This window comes from Pseudophryne corroboree, chromosome 8, assembly GCF_028390025.1.
Source record: "Pseudophryne corroboree isolate aPseCor3 chromosome 8, aPseCor3.hap2, whole genome shotgun sequence".
Classification (NCBI taxonomy): Eukaryota; Metazoa; Chordata; class Amphibia; order Anura; family Myobatrachidae; genus Pseudophryne; species Pseudophryne corroboree.
This window is the reverse complement of record NC_086451.1, coordinates 314,499,114-314,522,801: the sequence shown is the minus strand read 5'-3', so window position 1 is coordinate 314,522,801 and position 23,688 is coordinate 314,499,114. Positions and strand designations below refer to the sequence as shown.

Here is a 23,688-nt window from a genome sequence, read left to right as displayed (position 1 = left end):
GACCCCCTTTCTTGCCAAGAACAGCAAGCATGGTCTACAATTAATGACTGACCTCAGGAAGGCTCAGGTAAAGGAATAGTTTAGTTCAGTGTCACCACAAGTTCCACTGTTTGCACATCAAATATAAACCTAAAAGGGTGCAGACAAATAACAAGCACACTTACATGTGCATTTGAGATCTGCAGTACTGCATTTCAAAATGCATCAAACTTAAAAACAGTAGAACAGTATGCCCCCAGGGCTGCAAAACAGCAGAAGAGCCCCAGTATATGAGATGGTGTGGCCAACTGTGGGGGCATGACCGCATCTCAAGTTAATACAGGGTCTTTGGAAAAGCTGGGTAGAGTGCCTATATCATTTTGGAATCATGGTTACACATCACTAGCACACCCAGTCCCTCAGAGAGGCCTATGCACTTTGTGCTTGCACCCTCCCTCTCTCTGTGCCACTATTTTCTCCACACATACAGTATATCAGTCATACAAGTTTAGCTTGAAAGTGTTAGTAATAATTACCCTATTCCTGACACAATATAATGTATGTAAATGTCATATACAAAAGAGAGAGCAGTGTACTAACTGTAATTAATAAATGCAAGCTGACTCCCCTTTAAACTCAAATGGGAATCTGCTTCCTGCAGTAGTCCAATAAATGAGTTATGGGTATAGACAGCCCATAACTGATGTAGGGGAAATACTTATGAATTTGGCCTCCTCAGTTGGAGAGACCAATACACAGCCAGCCAATCAGGTTGTAATGGCTAGTGCTGCTGCTGCTGATCATCTTCACCATTGTGTATCAGTGCACCAGCCCTCCAGTACCCACAACATATATGAGAATCTGCAAACACACCTGCATTTTCCCTCTTCCCCATCCCTATTCCTCCTCTCTAGGTGTAACAGAATACAAGTCTGTAATATGCAAACATTTTGATATGGAAACCTTTTAGTGTACATGTCAACTATGAAAATGTTCATATTGTAAACCCCCCCAAAGAGTGTCCCTTTATATCATTAATTAGAATTTAGTACTGTGAAAACTGTGCACTGTATCTAATTTGCAGTTACGTGCAAACACCGCCAATACAGTCCATTCTTGAAGGAATCCATGCTTGAGGACAAGTGGCTTAGGGACAGGTTCAGAGATGGACGCAGGAGAGGGGACACTTGCAGGTTCTCAACAATTGGGAATCAGCAGCTGTGTAAGGCCAGCAAGACTTGCCGATGGTCGTGATGTTGGATCCCAGCTTGCAACATTGGGGGTCATTCAGACCTGATCGCTGCTGTGCGTTTTCGCACACAGCGGGTGATCAGATCCGTACTGCGCATGCGTATGCACAGCAATGCACAGGTGCGACGGACAGCTGCATAGGGGATCGCTAGTCAGCGATGTGTTTATGTGAAGGATCCATTCGCACAGGGGTTCGCAAGGAGATTGACAGGAAAAGGGCGTTTGTGGGTGGCCACTGACTGTTTTCAGGGAATGTATGGAAAAACGCAGGCATGTCCAAGCGTTTGAAGGGAGGGTGTCTGACCTCAAACCTGGTCCCGAAGAGGCTGATGTGATCGCAGCGGCTGAGTAAGTCCTGGGCTGCGCTGAGACTGCACACAATCAGTTTAAGCAGCTCTGCTACTCATGCGTTTGCACACTTGCCATTGGTATTTCTATAATGGGTGCAGTGTGTGCGAGGCACACGGGCCCCCAGGTCCAAGGGGGCCCACCCCGCACACACTGCACCCATTTGCTTAATACTTACCTCTCTGAAGTCCCCCCCGTCAAAGCCATCAATTTTTGGCAGCGCAATAGAGTTTGAACACTAGGGGGAACAAACTCTATTGCGCCTGCTCAAAACTCCGGAAAGATGGCTCAGCGGCCATTTTTCCGGAGTTACACACATGCGCATTAGCAAAATCTTCTGGAAAATGGCCACCGCGCCGTGTTCCTGGAGGTTTGCGCATACGCAATAGAGTCTGTTCTCAGACTCTATTGCCGCTGCCGCGGATAAGGATGGCACCGCCGGGGGACTCCGGAGAGGTAAGTATTAAATCTTGTGCATCAGTCAGAGAGGAGGGGGCCCCTGAAGCATAAGGCTGCACACGGGCCTCCTCCTCTCCTAAAATGCCCCTGACACTTGCACAGCTAAAATACACTCCCCCTGTAGGCGGCGACTATCTGATCGCAAGACTGCAAAAATTGCTGCCTAGTGGTCAGATCTAAATTACGCCCGTTATCTCTTCTACTGAGACGTCTCTTGCATGTTCCCTCCTGCAAATCGGAAGGACATTCAATGCTGCTTACAAGTGGCAATGCATTGATTCAACCATCTGGTTTCAAACATGGATATTCTTAAAACCTGTACTGTAGTGGTGGAGTAGTATTAAAATTGTATTTCTAGTTTTCTCACAATATTATGCAATTTTCTTTTTTTTAAGGTATTTAGGTAGACATTGGGGTGTATAGTGTAGGGCAGGCATGTCCAAACTGCGGCCCTCCAGCTGTTGTAAAACTACATATCCCAGCATGCCCTGACACAGTTATGCTGTCAGTGAATGCTAAAGCTGTGTCAGGGCATGCTGGGATGTGTAGTTTCTCAACATCTGGAGGGCCGCAGTTTGGACATGCCTGGTGTAGGGGGTGTACACCCCTACATGGCTCTGACCACACCCACAAGTCACAGCTCTTCCTCTTCTCAGTATAGGCCCTTGACTTTTTTCAGCCCCAGGGTGGAACGTAACAGGCAATGTAGAGTACATCCCACACCAGGCTCATGTGGCCTTAATCCAGCCTGACAACTGTAACTGTTCTTAAAAGGTGTTTTAAAATCACAGTTGTACAATATGACAGAGAAGGAGCAACATCCTTTTAACCTTGAACTATCTCTATTGCAGATATTGAATGCTGGTGAACCCTTTTCTCTCTTGGCTGACAAATCCCTACCATTTAAAGTGCTTGTGTGACACCACCGTAATAATTGTTCCAGACCTTTGGTCCTCAACCTTTTAGTGTTGCCATTATACTATAATGCTTTAAAATTTAAGAATACATTTTGGTGGGTTTCTACCGATACTGTATTTAAACCAATTCAACAAAATGGCACTATTATTGTGCTAATGTAATTTTTTGCTTGTGTATATTGTTCATTATATTTTGGCTCTAATATACTACTGTTATTTTATGTGAATATTCATAAAACATTACCTTTGTTCCTCTGCAGTTTCTGTACTGCTGAGAATATGAAGTCCTGTGTAAAGAACTGTAACATTAATTAATTGAGTGATTTCATTTGATGTGTGAAGATATTAATATTACTTGTATAGAGGTATATTAGTTGAAAAAATATATTTTTTTGTACGATCGTCATACTGTATTTAGATCACAGTTCAGTTACTAATTCTGGAGGTGATGCATTTTAGCACAATTTCTACTGCTGTGTCACAGTCAAGGGATAGTGGAATTACAAGGCTCTGTGTAGTATTTTTTCTGTTCTGGTAGCCTTGCTGAATGTTGTTATATTCACATACTTGCCTGCTCACGAAAATTCGGTGGCACTCACGGCATCCCGGAAGCAGCTGCCCACTTACCAAATGAAAGTGGGTGGCCCAGGTGGCTGATGATGCAATTTGCACTGAATTGCATCATCATGTCCCTGCCACTTTACTGACCACTTTCCTGCGGCATATGCCCCAGACTATGGGGCCGATTCAGACCTGATTGCTGCTGTGCGTTTTCTTACAGGCTGCGATCAGGTCTGAACTGCACATGCGTATGCACCGCAATGTGCAGGTGCAACGGACCACAGCAAGGGGGATCACCGGTCAGTGGCGGGATGGTGCGAAAATTCCGAACGCACCAGCGATCGCACGGAGATTGACAGGAAGAGGACTCCGATGCAGCGGCCATGGCTTTTTTTCATGCCAAATTCCATTGTACTTCATTTGTGACCTTGTATGTGTTTAAATGAATGCCTGTGTGGTTAAAGTCGCAGTCCGGTATCACTGGTACTCTGTGAGTGGCTTTTCGCTGTGTCTGCACTCTGCAGTGTGAGTGAAATGCTACATTAAAATATAGATATGGTATGCTACCACTCGTGAAGCATCTCATTCACTCCAGGCATCCCACGTCGTATAACGTATAGACGCTAGGTGTATGAGAACACATCTGTGGGTTTACTAACATTTGTACACATTGAGGTATATTCAATTGAAGTCTAAAGCTGCCGTCTGTCGAAAAGACGTCAGTTTTCGACTTTTTTAGGTCGGAAGGGGTTCTGACCTATTCAATATATTCGACAAGACGAGGAATTCGACTTGTCAAAAAGCAAGTGGATCGGCGGAATAGCTGCCGATCCACGTGCTTATGTCGAAAACAGGTCGGTTTTGGCCCCCTTTTCGAACATCTCAATTTGACTTTAAAAAAAGTCAAAGTGAGATGCGGGAGCAGTGACGGGGAGAGCCGCGGGCAGCCAGACGGGGAGAGCAGGAGGATGTCACAGCCACCACTCACAGCAGCGTCCACCCGGCACCAGCAAGCGGGACCTCGCTTGCAGGAGCCGGGTGGACGCTGCCGTGAGAGGCGGCTGTGATGCGGGGCCGTGGAGAGGAGGGACAAGGAGAGACAGAGAGACGAGGGGGGAGACGGGGGAGATCCGTGGGCAGACGGGGGAGAGAAGCGCTAGAGCAGTGGCTATATAGCTGCCGCTGTAGTGCTGCTCTCCCCGTCCGCGGCTCTCCCCCGATTGGCTCCTGCATCTCAATTCGACTTTTTTTAAAGTCGAATTGATAATGCTTTTAATAGCCCAGGTCAGATCCATTCTGACAAATGAATGTCGGAATGGATCGGACTTCAATTGAATATACCCCATTGAGCCATTTCATTGAATAATCCTTGCGTGAGCAAAAGATTTAATATATAGCGCTGAAATATGGGCATTGTTGAACCTTATTGTCCCATTCTTTTTATACAGGTATGCAATGAGACTGAAGAATTTCACAAGTTCGACTGCCAGTGAAGGGGAAAAAAAGCTGGCCGTTTTATGGTGAGTCCGCAGAGACAGTGTCAAAGAAGCCATAATCCACAAGAACACTTTAAAAACACAGAAAAAGCATAAGCTGCTTAAAGAAGATCATTATTCTTGTTTTCCATTAAACCATTAAAGGATAACTAATGGCTTCTTTTAGCAGCTGACTAAACATTTATTATGCTGATTCATATTGTTATCAAGATGGCATTTTAATGCCTTTTCCATTTTATTTCATTTACTCGTATGTTTCAATTTTTCTTTTAGAAGAGAAATTATAACACAAAAAATATAATTTTTGCTTTTGTACAGTTTATAGGTTTTATAAAACACTGGAATTTACATAATCCTTTTCTAATTACTGCAGCTACCGATGCCTATCTCTGCTCTACTTGAGAATGTTTAAATTAAAGAAGGACCATGCTATGAAATACTCCAGATCGCTCATGGAATATTTTAAGGTAATTTCTGTACTTAGTTTTGTGAAAAGGATAATTGACTTGTATATAATGCATGTTATCCTTGTACTAATTGTACAGCCTTGCGTTTAATGTCGATACTTAAAAAATCTGGTTAATAACAATAACCATTCATCATAAAGAGCTACAGTATAAGCTGATAGTGTAAAAGAAGAGCAGTGTGCATATTTATATAAAGTCTAGCTACAGTAGAAGAAAGTTTTAAATTATGTTTATTATATACAAATCAGGAACCTTCAGGGATAGTGTATAAATATGCGAAGAAAATCAAAATATAATTAGCTTATTGCATGACAGGAAGAACTTACTGTGCATTGGCCACAAAAACAATGATTTGGATGGCCAGTCTGTCCCTTCCAGACCAAAACTCTGCATTCTTGGGCAAAAAACTACTTACAGTCCCAATCATCAATCAGGTTTATCATGGCTGTCGGAAACTTCATTCAGGTATTAACTATGATTTACCAGTGTTTGTAGCCATCAGCAAACATTTAATATTTCTTATAAACAGGGCTGGACTGGCCTACAGGTGCACCTGGTAAATCCACAGTGGACCCCAGTGCCTAAGGAACTCACCCCCATACTGTCTGGGTCAGGTTCCCTGTTTTTTTTGCAGGCTAAAGGGCCCCATACACTAGAACGATAATGCCCGATTTCATCCGATTTCGACCTTTCGGGTCGATAAATCAAATGGAAAGTGGCAAATCGGATGTGTTTTACTTCCCATCCGATCCGTGAGCATCGTATCGGAGACCCTAGGTCGTTAGTGCTGCACTCGTGATATGTCGGTTCCTGCAGGCATGGCTGGGATCGCATAAGATACGTCATATGCAAAAGGACCACATACAATGTATCCTATGTGATCCTGCCACCCGGGAGGCTGCCGGGCGGTACAAGGGAAATCGTATGCGACATAAGGGTCCGACATGTCACTGTAGTGTATGGGACCCTTAAGTACTCTCTAATTGTGGGCTAAGTCCCTCTGTGGTGGCTGGCCACACCTCCTCTGGTGACTAGCAACACGCCATAAGCTTAGGCCTCTACCACTGCTTTCCCCCGGATGGCCTTTGAGCACAGTTGGACACTGCTTATCATGATAATAAACACAGATTCAGTTGCTCTCTGTCCAATGACTGCATCTATTCCAGATTAATTAGAAAAGACTTAGGGGTCAATCTTGGTAGGTCCTGCGAGCCATTCTCATGGTGACCTCGCAACATAAATTGCATTTGCAATTCAAAACATACATATTCTGAGGGCATTACCCATTGTTTCTGTGCAGCATCCCGAGGAAGTGGAAAGATAGGAAAAATCTTAATATTAAAATGAAAATGCCAGAAGTTCAGATCCCCTGATACAGATGTGTCCTCATACATCTTGCCTCAATACGTCACGCAGTTGGAGATGCCATGCGTGAGTAAACTGACAGGTCCCGTGCAACTCCGTTAGCATCGGGTGTCCTTTTTTTATGCAAAATGCATCTTATTCACTTCACTCTGTGAATAAGATACAAAAGCAGACTCTGCTGATCAAAATTGTATGTGGCATACCTATATTCTCTGTGGGACCACGTCTGTATCTGCATATGAAATGCTAGGTTACTGTGTTATCTAGGAAAATACTGTAGCATAGCATTTCATATGCAGATACAGCCACAGTCGCACACAGAATATAGGGCCTCATTCCGAGTTGTTCGCTCGCTAGCTGCTTTTATCAGCAGTGCACACGCTAAGCCGCCACCCTCTGGGAGTGTATCTTAGCTTAGCAGAATTGTGAACGAAAGAGTAGCAGAATTGCTATTAAAAATTTTCATGCAGTTTCTGAGTAGCTCTAGACCTACTCCTAGATTGCGGTCACCTCAGTCCGTTTAGTTCCTGGTTTGACATCACAAACACGCCCTGCGTTCGGCCAGCCACTCCCCCATTTCTCCAGCTTCTCCTGTGTTTTTCCCTGGCACGCCTGGGTTTTTTAGCACACTCCCGGAAAACGCTCAGTTACCTCCCAGAAACGCCCCTTTCCTGTCAATCACTCAGCGATCAGCAGTGCGACTGAAAAGCTCCGCACGAACACCAGCAAATCTACTAAGTTTTGTGTTAAATAACTTAGTGCATGCGCGCTGGGTACCATGCGCATGCGCATTTTCCACCTAATCGCTGCGTTGCGAAAAACGGCAACGAGCGAACAACTCGGAATGACCACCTCAGTCATGCCACATATAATTTTAATCAGCAGACTCTGCTTGTGCAAACTGTTCAAATCATTTTGCAAACAAGATGCATTTTAATGGAAAAGGTTGCACAAAAAAATGCTCAGTACTACCAAGTCACGCCACAGCATGGCATGACTAGAAAGGCCGTTTATCGTGCAGAGAGGCTAGAAGTCTGTGGACACATCTGTACATCCTTCCCAATGCATAAACATGCATTTGGCCAATAAAGACATGTACATTTTCAGGTTATTTTCTCTAAAATGGTCAATAATGGATTTATCTGGGGTTTATATGAATGGGAAAGGGATTTGAACTCCGACTTGTTAAAAAAAAATGAAAATCACTTTTCAGACATTTTCTGTACCCGATAATACCGAAAAGACTTTAATTTGCTGAAAATCATTTGCTGCCTATCAGTTTTTCACAATTAATAAAAAATGTAAAATTCATCCATATGATACTTTTTATTTTTCAAGAATCTCTAATACTGGCAAATAAACCTTGTATATGCTCCTGCTATCTCCATTGTGATTTTTTGAGGGGGGTACTTGATGGTTTCCTTACTTTGTCATGCCCTTCTTCGAGATTGCTTTTTGCTGAAATAGCCCACCACATAACCTCACCGTGAAGCCCACATATTAGCATTTCTGATTTGATCTTGAATTTCTCCGGTGTGCACATTCACACAGTGAGCCTAAGTCATACCTGATCGCAGCAGCAAATTGAACACACCCCACCCAATTCTAACTCTCTCTGCACATGTTATATCTTCCCCCCCTGCAGTGCACATGGTTTTGCCCATTATCTAGCAATTTTGCTGCTGCGATCAGGTCTGAATTACCCCCAATGTATATACAGTATGCGAGTTTTGCAAACCCAGAACTGATAGGATTGGCTCATAAGATTTGGTTTCAAGAGGGGCACAATATCAAGCTATTTATTTTCCTTTAATCATATCAGATGTGTCCCCATACACTGTTCCTCTTCTTTGCATGCCAGGTCTTGGACGACTCAACTTTTTTGCATATTTTTTGCCTGAATTTGCATCTTAAACGCAACACGATACAACAAAACCGATTCACTGGATTCATTTGATATTCGCCACTTGTATATCTGTCTGCGAATTGGTCTGAATCTGTATTAGAAGCTCTATGATGTAGAGGCTGCGGCTTTTTCTCCGTCCAAGTTCTGTTGCGCTTTGTATACAGATTCAGACTCACTTGTACACAGATATACAGTACAAGTGTTGCATAACAAATGAATCAGTGCAGTCTTGTGAAGCAGTTTTGCTGCAACGCATTGCGCAAATTTGATGCAAATGTGTGCAAAAAGACACTACACCACTCAGCATGGCTTACGGCAAACTCATGCAAGACATCGTTTTCAGGCCAAGTATATGAGGACACATCTGTATTGATGCTTGACAATCTGTCATTACACAACTCCCACCCTCTATTATCTTTCATCTGCTGTGTGGCTTTCATTCAGGCTTTCTGCTATTCCATTTGTTAATTAAGGCAAAAGTTTGCCATGTCCTGTTCCTCATTATTCTTTCATATTCTCCTCCCCCAATAAGTAGCCATATCAGTTCTTGATTTGAGCATTGTTCTAAAGACTGCTGTAGCTGCATTTGGCCTTTCTTTAAATATATTTCAAGCAAACAAGGACAACATGAGGAGCATAAATGTTCTCTTAGGCTAAAACATAATCAGCTTTTCACCTTAGAGAGATTCCACTTTCCTCACATATTTATGGATACTTGCCTACTTTTTCTGTCTCTCCTCTATGAGATCCTAGGAGGGTGATCGCCAGCTGGGTGTGGGAATCGCTGCCTTGTTACATGACATATTCATGAGATTTGTACCATTGTATTGGCAGGAAGGGGAAGGGGATGGATGAGGACATAATGACATGCGTCACAGCAAGCATGTTGTTACAGTATGACAGCAGTAAGATTAAACAATGCAGCGGGATACCTTTAAGTGCAACTTAAATACAGTAATACAATTTAACAGCAGGAAATCAGTTTTTCAGATGCTATTACAGATGTGTCCACATTCATTGTTGCTTGCAGCGCACTGCAGCATGCCAGTTTCTGTGCATGTGCCAGACACAATGCTTAAGGCTGCGGCACCGTTTGGCCAATGAAATCCTATGGGATTACGGGTGCTAGCAATGCACACGTGCATGCAAGTGGGCCCATTTTTTTACGGCATACAACACATGCTGCAGTGTGAGCGAATATTATATATATATATATAAATAATATTTTTTGATTGACAGTCTGATGCCGTTTCGGGGTGGGGAAGGGGCAGCAACGGAACATTGCTGCCATTTAGGGGGAGGTAAGAGGCCAGTAATTTCCTGGCCTTTGCGATGGGTGGCTTTTGCGGCTTGGGTGCCTGATCTAATGCTGCATCCCAGGATGCTGCTTGGATCACTACAGCAGCAGGAGACGTCTGCTTTTAATAGACGCCTCCTACTACATCACCATACAGCACTATCACAAGGAAGCAGCAGTGATAGCACCTCCAAGTGTACCTGAATGACCTGCAATATGCTAATTATTTGGTGCAGCTGCCACTTTATACAACTCAAATGACCACAATAAACTCAGTGTAAACTCAGTGTGAGATTCCAACACCTGATTGTCTTAAACCAATCTTATCTAAATTATCACAATGCGAATATCCATTATCCATTATTTGACCCTATAAAATGTGTCTTACTGTTAGCAAAAATGACAGTTTCTTAAGGTTATTTCAGGATTGTAACATGAAATGTGGTCAATTGTTGCCAGTGTGTACCCAGCAGAACTCTCTTAAAATGGAAAATGTTACCTCCTTAGTCCACTACAGACAGTTGATGCTAGACCCACATCTTCAGGTCAGTGTCCTGATGAGATGACAGGTCGAAGAGTTGATTCTGCTGGTAATATTTCTGATACAGTGACACGCACTAAAGTGCAGTAAATGGCTGGGGAGGCAGTGGCTAGTGTCAGAGCCAGATTCACATACAAATATATTAGGGATGGATACGGGATCCCGGCGCTTTGGATGACGGCAGTCCGAACACCGACAGCGGCATCCCAACGCTCAGGATACTGACATCTAGTTGTAACCCAATCTACCTGCAGCCCCCCCCTCCCGCAACCTAATCCTAACCCTTACCCTCCCCAATAGTGCCTAACCCCCCACCCCCCCAAGTCTAACCCTCCCCCGTGGTGCCTAACCCTAACCACCACCCCCAGCAGTCTAAACCTAACCCTCCCTTGTAGCCTAAACTTAACAGAACAAAATGTAAGTTGCTCAAATCAATTAGGAAATACAGTTCAGGTGCACGAAAGGGAGGGGGTAGTCTGAGCTAGAAATACATTGGGGATAAACCCCTGGTGTCCCCCAGCACACCGAGCTGTACCTGTACCAAGACATGAAAGACTATATATGTGCTACACTGCGAGATCTTATTTAGATTCCCCTTAACACATATATTAATCCTTCTGGTCTTTTAATTACACTTTCACTAGTATATTAATTTTTGTATATAGATTTTGTTTTCCTTTATTAAAACATACTAACCCTTTACCTTCTCGTGTTGTGCTGCCCTGGGGTTAGCTGGCCTTTGCCGGTTTGTAGGGTTCTACACCCCAGGCCCAGACCTAGAGTTAGGGACCACCAGCATCCGAGGAGCCTTGTCGGGGTCTGGTGGCTTATCATACGTTTGCAAACTGTATTGACCTCTGGATTTTTATTATATATATATATATATATATATATATATATATATATATATAGTCTTCATGTCTTGGTACAGGTACAGCTCGGTGTGCTGGGGGACACCAGGGCTTTATCCCCAATGTATTTCCAGCCTAAACTTAACACACTACTATGGGGACATAAATTAACAACTGCTATGGAGAGTTGTCTCTCTAGAAGGGGGAAGGGGCTCCTTTAAAATGTTGTTATGGGCCCACAAGACTTCTGGCTACACTATGCCCCTGTATATACTCATACAAACACAGGCAATTGTGGTTGAGGGATGTCTTCATAGAGGTTTTGTGTGAACTAAAACATTACCTGTACCTTTGCACACAACCTGTATGATTGTTTTTGGTATTCAGTGGTGTTGTCTTCTTCCATTTTTGGTTACCTACATTGATGCTTCTGTGACATTATTGTCTGGTTAGGACACAACATTGGAAGCTTGGTTGGCTTTGTATTCCTCTATCTGTGATGACTGGTGATGTCATGTCAGGGCTTGGCCAAGAACAAGCTGGCTATATATGTACACACTACACTATGGGGGTTAATCAGAGATGGACGCAGATCACTGAATAGATCTTTGTCTATTTCCTCACATGCTGGGGTCGCCCAGCACAAGGCAAGGCCACCTAGGAAGGTTTAAGGTTGACACCTGCCAGCGCACCCTGGGTGAACTGTCAGGTGGTCCGCTGCCATTTTTTTAATTGGAGCAGCTGCGAGTGATGTCATGCAGCTGCTTCGAATATGCTCCCAGCACACAACTGTTCGGCCAGCCATGCCCCTGCAACACTCTTTTGCCGCCCCGCAAACGCCCACCATTTACAATCACATTGCAGCCGCATCTTTCCTGGATGAGGTCACAATGTGTAAGGTCGAGCAGGCGTTGCTGGGAGCATATTCGAAGCAGCTGCATGACATCACTCGCAGCTGCTCCAACTGTGCACAGTTTGATGATGTAGGCAAACTGCGCTGTGGGCAGGTCCTAATAAGGCCCTATACCTTCTGTGCATTATCAGTAGTTTATTGTTACTCATAAAAATAATAATCTCAAGTTGATTCATTTGAAACTGCTTTATTTCGGTTTAGTTTGTCTCCCTCCTACAGAAGACCGATCCATTATTTCAGTATTACTCTATCACAATTTTGCCTTACAGTATAGTACATTTTTCAGGAATATTGTTTCCCAAGTGCATTTGAATTTAGAAGACAACCACTCTACTTTGCATGCTCCACTCTCCGTTATTCCTTTCAGAAGATACTGTAGTTACAGTATGTACCAAGTCTTTCTGCCACCTCCCTAGGATATGAGTACTTCTGTGACTGCAGGTATATAGCAACAGCTGCGTTTTAGCAATAAACCACCTGTACTGCAAACCATCTCTGGAAGAGGAATGTAATATGGGCAGGAAAGGGAAGGAATATGTAAAGAATAGAGTTTTGTTCCTTTTGAATGTAAACACAATTGCTAAAAATAAATCTGCAGCATGCATACATGCTATACTGTAGTGTTGCTGAATAAATGACAGGTGCTCTCTAAATCCATCTTGTTAAATTTATAGCCTGTAACTGAATTCTTGCAAATGCATGCAATTATAAGTAAGCATAATTGTCTTCAATAAACATAACAATATATTTCAATAAAAACCATACTAACAACTCTGCCAATGTACAGTAGCAGATTTCTAGCTGCATTCTGTTGACAAGAATACTTTAATAGTAGTTTAATGTTTCAATACCCATGTGTTTTTCTGATTTACACAGTTTTACCAGCAATTGGTGGTCAAAATTAATATATGTTCATTATCATTTTATTTAATGCAGAACTCATCGAAGTCTTCACAGGCGCCCTCGCCATGGGAAGGCAATGGCAAGTAAGTATTTCTTTTTTCTTTCTAAGTGGTCCTTCTTAAAAATGATTTATTACTGAGTAAAATACAACACTGATGGCCAAGGAAGGAGGGTCAGTTTTCGGGTCATAGATGAATATATCTGAAAGTCAAGAATCAGCTGCCCAAAATGTCTAAAACGTTAATGCAGGTGGCTTTAGAATTCTTTAACAATTTGGTCCTTAAACCAAATGATAGTCATAAAAGAGCTGTTAATTAGATAGCAAGTACTGTGTCATTTCAGAAAGTCAAACTAAAGTTAACCTCCATAGCAGTGATTTTCAGCGATTGGTTCTGTAATGAAAGACCAATGAATAATTTATTGACGGTCAGTGCTGTGAAATAAAATAGAACTTATATCAGTGGTGGAAATGGGAAGACGCTTAATCAGGCAATTATCAAAGGAATCAATCCTTCTTTTAATGGTAATATACCTACACCTGAAAAGAATGTAGAAAATTAATAACCCGTGGTTATGCTCCAAATGACTGACGATGATGAAGGGATATAATTTCAACTAGCCCAATGTGGCGCAAAATGTATATGGGAGAGCCCTTAGAGTCACTAACGTACCCTTCATTAAGTGAAGTGCCTATGAACAGACATGCCCTCATTATAGAGCCAATTTAGTGGCCTCTGAGTTACATATATTTTTTAAACCCTTACACTCTACATTGATTACAGGGGTCACATATGTATCCATGCTGGCAGACTGCCACATGATCCAATACTGAGCCTTTAGAACTATTTGTGACAAGAGGACCTAGTACACCATTAGTACTTCATATTTACAAAGTTGTTCTCCCATAACCCAGTCCGTTGCTATTAAATACATGGCTGAGTCCCATTATTATAACCACCCTCTACATTTGATGTCGGCAATGCGTAGTCCTTGAAGCACGTCTTGTGTAGTGTGTGGGCCTGGTGGGTTTATAAGGTGTGCAATAGGATGTCTGCACACATATCATTGCCGTCATGGGTAAAAGGAGCAATTTATCTGAGTTGTAAAAAGGGATGATTATCGGCTTTCGGGCCAAGGTAGGCAGTATTTCTGAAACAGCGTAGATTGTGAACTGTTTGCATGCTGAAGGTTTATAATGACTGGACAAATGGTGCCATTGCGAATAACCAACATAGAAACTGTGGGGCACCACGTGCCATTGATGTGAGAGGTGAACGTCGGTTATGAATGTGTGTGAGGGCCAACCGATGCGCTACCATGGAGCAGTTCACCGTGAAAATGAACCTGGGTGCTACCAGATGTGTGTCTAAAATGACGGTTCGCCCCATCTAGCTGCTTTCCGTGCTGCACACAGTGGTTACTCTGGCTATTAGCTGGTGGTCTTAATAATGTGACTCGACCGTGTATTATCAGTGTTCAGAAATGTTTGTGGTGTGTTTGTTTTTACATATATGAGAAACTATTGACTGTAGTGTGGATTTTTTTAATCTGCCTGGGTGGTTGTAGGATTGCAGTCTGAATTCTCTAAATGTAAACACCTTGCTATTGAGAATAATCAAACACACTTGGAGGGGTAGAAAGTTCAAGATTATGCAAGCAAAAATTGCCACCCAGGACATGTGCCCCACCTGCTCCACCCTAGTTACAGTACTGATCAGGGTACATACTTCCTGCATTTGTATTGGCTCTTATAATTTAACTGCACTGTATTAATATCTAAAAATAATTTTAGAAATATATATAAAATATAAACTAATACAAAATTAAGATATATTGCAATGTTTTTTTTAGTTGCAAAAGTAATCATAAAATGCAAAAAGTCCTAATAAGTCACTCTGCAAACACGTTTCACAGAGGTGTTCGCTTCATCGGACAGTGGGTGTAAGACTGACAATGATTTTTTTAAATACACTGCCTTATAATTATATAATATATAATTCTTGCTTTACATATGAACAATATTTGTGTCTATAGTAGGAGTAACATATGACTCCAGAAATTCAAAACAATCCGAATTTTGTGGATCTGAACTAAACCAAAACCCTGCCCAGATTAGAAGATTAGAACTGAGTCCCTGTTCGAATCTTCCCGCAGTTCGTAATTCAAATTTTAAATCCGAATTTCTGGTTTTGGACTTGGTTTTGACGGAAAAAATAACATGATTTTAGTTGTTTTTATACATTTCTTTGTAAAAAAAACAAACAAAAACAGGATCCAAAACTAAAACACAGTGAGGTGGTTTATGCAAACTCAAAACCAAGACCCTCCGATGAATTAGAACCAAAATCAGCAAAAATGGACTGGCCCGCATCTCTTGTATATAACTCATTATCGAATAAAGAAGAGTGCATTATTGGGTGTTTTATGTTATTTAAATATTGGGCATTATTGACTTCTCATACAACCAATCGATTCCTTCTGTTAGCAATAGAGAAGAAATCTCTCATGCTATATCCATGCAGTAAAACATGCTTGCTTTTAGTGGCAGCTCATAGAGGGGATGTGGACAGGACAGTCAGAATTCCAGCAGCGGGTTACCAATGGTCAGAATCCTGATGGATCCTGAAAGTAAGTACAGGAGTAAGGTTAGGCATTGGGGGGAGGAGGGGTTAGCGTTAGGCTGCAGGGTGGAAGGGGGTAGGGTTAGCGTTAAATTACTTACCGGGATCTGTCAGGATTTTGACCATCGGAATGCCACTGTCTGTAACCTGCCGGCAGGATACTAGCTGCCGGGATTTTGTACCCAATCCCCATAGAGGTGCAAGCAAAAATAACAGGGAGATTTTATTAACAGTTTCTTAATAGCGCAGCAAATTCTGTTACACTTTACAATTGGAAATAATTATAAAACAAAACTGGGTAATAACAAACAGTCATAGAGGTAGGAGGGCCCTGCTCACAAGTTTACAATCTATAGGGAAATAGACATTGATACACAAGGATAGGTGCTATCTATTGCATAGTTGTGAACCAGATTGCAAAGGTTCTCGTTGGGCTGCATGATATGGCCACACAACAATGATTTAACGGGGGTAGGAGGGAGGGAAGAGAAGATACAGTGTGTGAGGATATGTGTGGACTGATTTTCCTTTCATAATAACCCGGTATGTCCACAGCCACACATCACATGATGGGACCCTCATGATTTATTGAATCTGCCCCATCATTTACCCTTCTCATCTCCCAGAGAAATCATTAACCAAAGCAAAAAAAATATCACAGCAATGCAGAGTGCAGCATTATAATAGTAGTGGCATAATAGTACACATTTGAGAAAATACTTCTGGATTCCTTGCATTAAAGTTAGGCTTGACCGCCATGCTGTATTTTCTCCTTAAATATATGGCATGGTAACACGTTACTTGAGCACAATGTAATAAAATATTGGATTTAAAGATAAAATGATGTCACTAATATTAACAAAAAATTCATGGCATAGTCTCAGGACATACGAATGCCCATACATTTGGCTGAATCATAGATTAGAAGTGGCTGGAACAATTCTGTATCAGTAAGTGACATATAGAAAGTAGTCCGGCTTGCTTCAGGGAGCTGAATTATCAAGTATAATTCAGAAGCAGTTTGTAGAGCTCTGACATCCTGCTGCCTGTGTATGTAAGAGAGCGCCTGTTAATATCCAGCAGGTTTTTGTCACCAGGAGATTGCTAATCTCCTCATCTAGAATTAAATGCACCTCTGTAATCAACATTAGTTCTGCACCAAACACATGCCTTTAAAAATTTCTAAACAGTATGTAAGGATTCATCTGTAATTACCGACAATTTCCCATTCCATTTCCGAAGGAATTGTATAGAAATGTTTGTAATTCTTCCTTGCTTTCTGCAGACAATAACACGTGGCGGGGGTCTTTTATGAATTGCACTTTGACTATCGTGTAGACTGTGTTTGTAGGAAATTGCCATTGTGGTTTTCCCAAATACTAAAATAATAGGCTTTGTATTATCTGTTGAGTTTTTTTTTCCTGGCCACCAGTAGCACTGATAGAATTTGGCAGCAGGTAGAAATTCATTATAACTATGTGATGCCAGAGGTCTTTCGCTCTCTCTCTTTAAACATGGAACAAGAAGAATAGGGGAAAATAAATAACCTCTTAGAAGGATGAGAAGTTTTTTTTATTTCTTCTTTAGGTACTGTGATTAGAAATAAAAGGAAAACCTTTTAGCGTTGTGAATCATCTCTGTGCAATTGTGGAATCTGAACAGAAAACAACAGTCTCTTTTTTATTACTGAATAGAGACGCCTTGCTGAATTATATAATATTATTTTTTAAAATGATATTATTATTTTTATTTCCATCATTATTATGTGTTTATTTGACTACCCGCATGGCTATTGTCTGGATGTACATTATATAAATGTAGATACAGAGAAAAGTCTTCTAAAAGCATTTTGTTGTTGGGAACTGGGCATGTATGTTTTTTAAACCATTATCTGCAATTTTAAGGTTTATATGCCAACGTGTACTGTAATCATTACAGACAAGGGTTGGCAGAGTGAACAGAGGGCAATTGTCCCACTGGCTATTTTATTTTTTAAAGTACAGGGTCAGAACTGAATCATTAATGTACTATAAAATTAAGAATCTGAACATATCAGTATTAATAATAGGTGCCTATGGATTTCTGTAAGGCTGCCCATTAGCTACCAAGCATTGTGCATTCCCATATGTGCTTTTTTGGCTGTCTGCTGGCTGTCACTGGCTTACGTGGCAGTTTTAAGAATTTGGAAGTTACAGGCATAGCCATGATTATATTGCCAGACGATACAGGTGCTAGCTACTATTATGGTTATCTCCTGCAATTGGCTATTGTTGTGCTGTTAGCATGTTGCTGGTGTTGGCCCACCACAGGTCACTTTCTCCAGCTTGCCCCAGGACATGTCTCCTATCCCCTGGATATACACTGTACCCGTAGGAAATACAGTTTAGATACGACGTTAACCCTATGCTTGGGGTTGTCATTAAGTATAAAAAATGAAATGGGTGAATTGCACTTACTGTAGGTGCAATAAAAGGAGTTTTTAGAGGTTGCATTGCCCAGGTTAATGCTCTCTCATAGTGTGCATACAGCATATGCCTAAGCCCCTCAACTGGATTTAAGCCAAGTCAAGGTTATAAGTGGCAAAACACTGACTATATAACTATATAGCATATATATGCTTACATATAACAAATAGTAGATAAATGTACTAACATATAAATATTACTTTGTTTTAGGAATACAGAAACCCCTTCTCCAATGTCACTGAGTCCATCGCCAGCAAGTTCTGTGGGAAATAGCAGTTCAGTACCAGGCTCCTCTTCCACAGGCACAGTGTCTATCCCCCAGCGCATACACCACATGGCTGCCAGTCATGTTAATATCACCAACAACGTCTTGCGCAGTTATGAACACTGGGACATGGCTGACAAACTTACAAGAGAAAATAAAGGTATGTACCTGATTCTGTAATAGTAGTGCTTACTTATGAAAACTCTCTATATAATTATCTTTATTTCCATTAGTGGCAGGTAGCTAAAAACACTAACAAACGTATTAGGGAAAATTGAATTCCCTGAGAGAGACTGAAAGCTGAAAATATACATTATTTATACATTATGTATGATGTATACCTCACAACTTGATTGGAAAATTGGGAGAAATACTGCTCCCCAATCCACCCAAACCACACATTAAAATGTTATATATATATATATATATATATATATAGAGAGAGAGAGAAAGAGTCCAACAATGTGGTGGTGCACTCGTCCAGTCATAGAGCACATCAGACAACCGAGGTAATCACTCAGGGAATCAAATCTAACCCACAAGACCTCTACAGCCACACCTGGTGTGGCTGTAGAGGTCTTGTGGGTTAGATTTGATTCCCTGACTGATTACCTTTGTTTTCTGATGTGCTCTATGACTGAGAGTTTAAGTAACTGCATTTAATCTCCACTTGTCGTTTGAATTTTAAGCCATACAGCCATTATATTGTCTGAATACGACACATTGATTTTTTCTGATAATCAATATGTGATGCTTTCAAATTATTTTGTATACGGAAGCTTGTCTTGATAAAGATCCTAAATTGAGGATCGAAACGTCGACCACAATAAGCCTGATATCAACTGAAATAAAGTTATTGTGAAAATTGAAGCTGCTGGAGACCTTTTGACTGGACGAGTGCACCTCCACATTGTTGGACTCTTTCTAAATATTGTGGGTCTACCCATTTAGGGAGGTCCCCACTAGGAGCACCGCACTGTTGCTAACATCATTGATGCGAGTGCAGGACTATTCGTGTTATTTATATATATATATATAGATAGATAGATAGATAGATAGATAGATAGATAGATAGATAGATAGATAGATAGATCTCTATATATATCTATATATCTATATCTATCTATATATATATCTATATATATATATATATATATATATATATGTTACATGGATGTCCAGCACTCAGCTATTTTAATTTCAAAAATAAAAATAAATCATAAACATAAATCCTAGTCTCTCCATTTCTGACTAAACAGTGATTAGCCTTCTCTGAGACTAAGGGGTATATTCAATTCATGTCGGATCCTTTCAGATGGAAAGGATCTGACATGTGAGTATTCAATGCTGTGGCCAAATCCGACTGGATTTGGCCGTTCCCAACATGCCAACCCGACTTTTGTTAAAGTCGGATTGACATTGTCGGAAACGGGGCTAAAAACCGGCGGATTTAGCCACGTTTCCGACAACGCGCGTAGATCGGTGGCTGAAACCGCCGATCTGCGTGCTTTCCGACAAGTTGGGAATTTCCGACTTGTCGGAAAAAATGTGCCGCCATTGAGTAGGTCAGATCCCATTCCGACCTGAAACAGTCGGAAACTGCCATTTTTCCGATAAGACGGCAGTTTTCCGACAGGAATTGAATATACCTATAAGGCCCTAAAGACCCAAATTAGGCCTAATGGACGGCGCCTGCCTTCACCCTCAATCCATAAACCCAAGAACCCTTATTCGACTTTAACAGAAGCCAAAATAGCTCTTACCAAATCATTTATAAACACCTTCCTGGGGTTTTAAACACATATATATGTACCCACACTGGTGTATTTGTAATGGGTGCAGTGTGTGCAGTGCATTTTATTCTTGGAAACTCTAAAACTAATAAAATATCTAGTGTCATAAATGTATTTTGAATGATTTTAGATTTCTGTATTTGTTCACTGTGATAAGATTCATAATAATCCACATAACCATGTAAACAATTCATTATAGGCCATACAGTAGTGCCCCAACTGAAAATGTACCACACAGTAATGCCCTAATTGATTATATCCTAAACAAGTAATGTCACATTGCAATGCCCACATTGGTAATATGCCACACTGTAATGCCCCCAGATGGTAATATGCTACACAGAGCCCCTTCAGTCATGCCCATTTATATGCCTGCCTCAGATAACCTCCATCATGCCACTGTATATGCCTCAGTCCTCAGAGCACCTTCATGTCCTTACATTGCCAGCCCAGAGCCCCCACTTGATATGTGTCAGCCCTGAGCCTTCTTTATGTGCCAGCCAAGAGTCCCCTCTTATGTGCTAATCCAGAGCCACCCCCTTATACACTGCCTTGCTAAAGTACCTTTTTACCTATTTTGTTACATTACAACCTGTAATTTATTTATTTTGTTATCTGAATTCTATGTGATGGATATGCACAAAATAGTCTAAGTTGGTATAGTGAAATGAGAAAAATGTATAAAAAAATAATTTTTATAAATAAAAAATTTAAAATTGGCATGTGCATATGTATTCACCCCCTTTGCTATGAAGCCCCTCAAAAGTGCTGGTGCAACCAATTACCTTCAAAAATCACATAATTAGTGAAATGAAGTCCACCTGTGTGCAATCTAAGTGTCATTTGATCTGTCAGTATAAACACACCTTTTCTGAAAGGTCCCAGAGGCTGCAACATCACTAAGCAAGAGGCATCACACCATGAAGACCAAGGAGCTCTCCAAACAAGTCAGGGATAAAGTTGTTGAGAAGTACAAGTTAGGGTTGGGTTATAAAAAAATATCCAAATCTTTGATGATCCCTCGGAGCAGCATCAAATCCATGCATCTTCAAATGAAAGAACATGGTGCCACAACAAACCTGCAGAGAGAGGTCTGGCCACCAAAACTCACAGACCGGGCAAGGAGGGCATTAATCAGAGAGGCAGCACAGAGACCAAAGGTAACCCTGAAGGAACTGCAGAGTTCCACAACAGAGACTGGTGTATCTGCACATGTGACCAAAATAAGCCGTACACTCCATAGAGCTTGGCTTTATGGAAGAGTGGCCATAAAAAAGCCATTACTTTGTGTTAAAAATAAGAAGGCACGTTTTAAGTTTGCCGAAAGGCATGTGAACGACTTCCCAAATGTATGGAGGAAGTTGCTCTGGTCAGATGAGACTAAAATTTAACTTTTCAGCCACCAAGGAAAACGCTATGTCTGTCGCAAACCCAACACATCCCATCACCCCAAGAACACCATCCCCACAGTGAAACATGGTGGTGGAAGCATCATGCTGTGGGGATGTTTTTCAGCAGCAGGGACTGGGAAACTGTTTCGAGTTGAGGGAAAGATGGACGGTGCTAAATACAAGGATATTCTTGAGCAAAACGTGTTTCAGTCGGCCTGTGATTTGAGACTGGGATGGAGGTTTACCTTCCAGCAGGACAATGACCCAAAGCATACCGCTAAAGCAACACTCAAGTGGTTTAAGGGGAAACATTTAAATGTGTTGGAATGGCCTAGTTAAAGCCCAGATCTCAATCCAATTGAGAATCAGTGGTCAGACTTGAAGATTGCTGTTCACAAGTGGAAACCATCCAACATGAAGGAGCTGGAGAAGTATTGCCTTGAGGAATGGGAAAAAATCCCAGAGGCAAGATGTGGCAAGCTCATAGAGTGACTTGCAGCTGTAATTGCCGCAAAATGTGGCTCTACAATTTACTGACTTTAGGGGGGTGAATAGTTATGCACGCTGAAGTTTTCTGTTATTTTGTCCTATTTGTTGTTTGCTTCACAATAAAAAAAAATCTTCAACGTTGTAGCTATGTTCTGTGAATGAAATGAAGCAAACCTTCAAACAATCCATTTTAATTCCAGGTTTTGAGGCAACAAAACATGAAAAATGCAAAGGGGGTGAATACTTTAGCAAGGCACTGTATGTGAGCCCAGAGAACCCCCTTATGTTCCAATACAGTGTGCATCCCATATATGCCAGCCCAAATTCTCTTCTTTTAGGTGCCAGGCCAGAATCTCCTCATTTAGACGCATGCCCAGAGTCTCCCCCCTTAAAGGCCAGCCCAATACCTCCCTTAGGTGCCAGCCCTGAGATTCCCCCATTAAGTGCTAACCACAGTCACCACCTCTAAATTTCCAGTCCAGTGTCCCCCCTTATGTGTCAGTCCAGAGCATCCCCTTTATATAACAGTCAGTGTACCCCCTGGTGTGTCAGCCCAAAGTCTCCCCTTTTAGATGACAGCCCAGAATCTCCCCTTTAGGTGCCAGCCCAGTCTCTCTCCTTAGAGGCCTGTCCTTTTTGTTAAATGCCAGCCCTGAGTTTCCACTGTTAAGTTCCAGCCCAGAGTCCCACCATTAAGTGCCAGCACACAATCTCTCCCTCTTAAGTGCCATACCACAGTCCCTCCCCTTGAGTTACTGTATTTACCTGTCAGACTCTGTCCATGTGCTGCTGCAGCTGCCAAGTCCCTGCTTCTCAACTGCAGTTCTCACTCCGTAAGGTCATGTGCAGCTTAAGAGGTGTTTGGCCCCACTGTGGCATCACCAGGCCATGTTGCCACAAGCAGCTGCTAAACTACCTCCAGAGTCTGGACAGAGCTATCCATTGCCCTGGAGGAATCTCAGACAGGGTGAGGTCTGGACTCTAGCAGGGGGTGGGCCATAGTTTGGCTGCACCTTGGGCCTGATTCAGATGTGGTTGGAGTGTGCACTGCTGCTGTTTCCTTGGATATAGCAGTGATCCATAGATATGGTAATGCAGTTGGAGGCGTCTGATAAAAGTAGCCGCCTCCTGTATGCATTTGTGATCCAGTGCTGCATCCTAGGATCTAGCATCAGATTATGTGCATCTCCATTGGTCGGTTGTGTGACCCATGGTGGCACACAAGCAGTGGCAGCTTCTACAAAGAGGCCAGAAAATCTCCATCAGAAGACTAAGATTCTGGCCTCGCCACTCCCCAAAAACAGAGGTGACATGTCTCTATTTTGGGAAACCGAGTCTATTGCTGACCCCTTCCGACCCCAAATGCCTGTAGACTGCCAATCATCGTACATTCTCCTACCGATGACCCAG

At 42.0% G+C, this 23,688-nt stretch overlaps 1 protein-coding gene across 6 annotated transcripts in view; it reads left to right on the top strand.

Moving 5' to 3' along the window:
- AFF2 (ALF transcription elongation factor 2) overlaps positions 1-23,688 on the top strand; it is a 741,379-nt gene that overhangs the window by 683,549 nt on the left and 34,142 nt on the right. For all 6 annotated transcript variants that reach the window (XM_063937401.1, XM_063937398.1, XM_063937399.1 and 3 more), the window contains 4 exons: positions 4,964-5,035; positions 5,385-5,478; positions 13,288-13,337; positions 18,551-18,765. In XM_063937401.1, the coding sequence (XP_063793471.1) occupies positions 4,964-5,035; positions 5,385-5,478; positions 13,288-13,337; positions 18,551-18,765 (431 nt within the window). The remainder of the gene's footprint in view (positions 1-4,963; positions 5,036-5,384; positions 5,479-13,287; positions 13,338-18,550; positions 18,766-23,688) is intronic.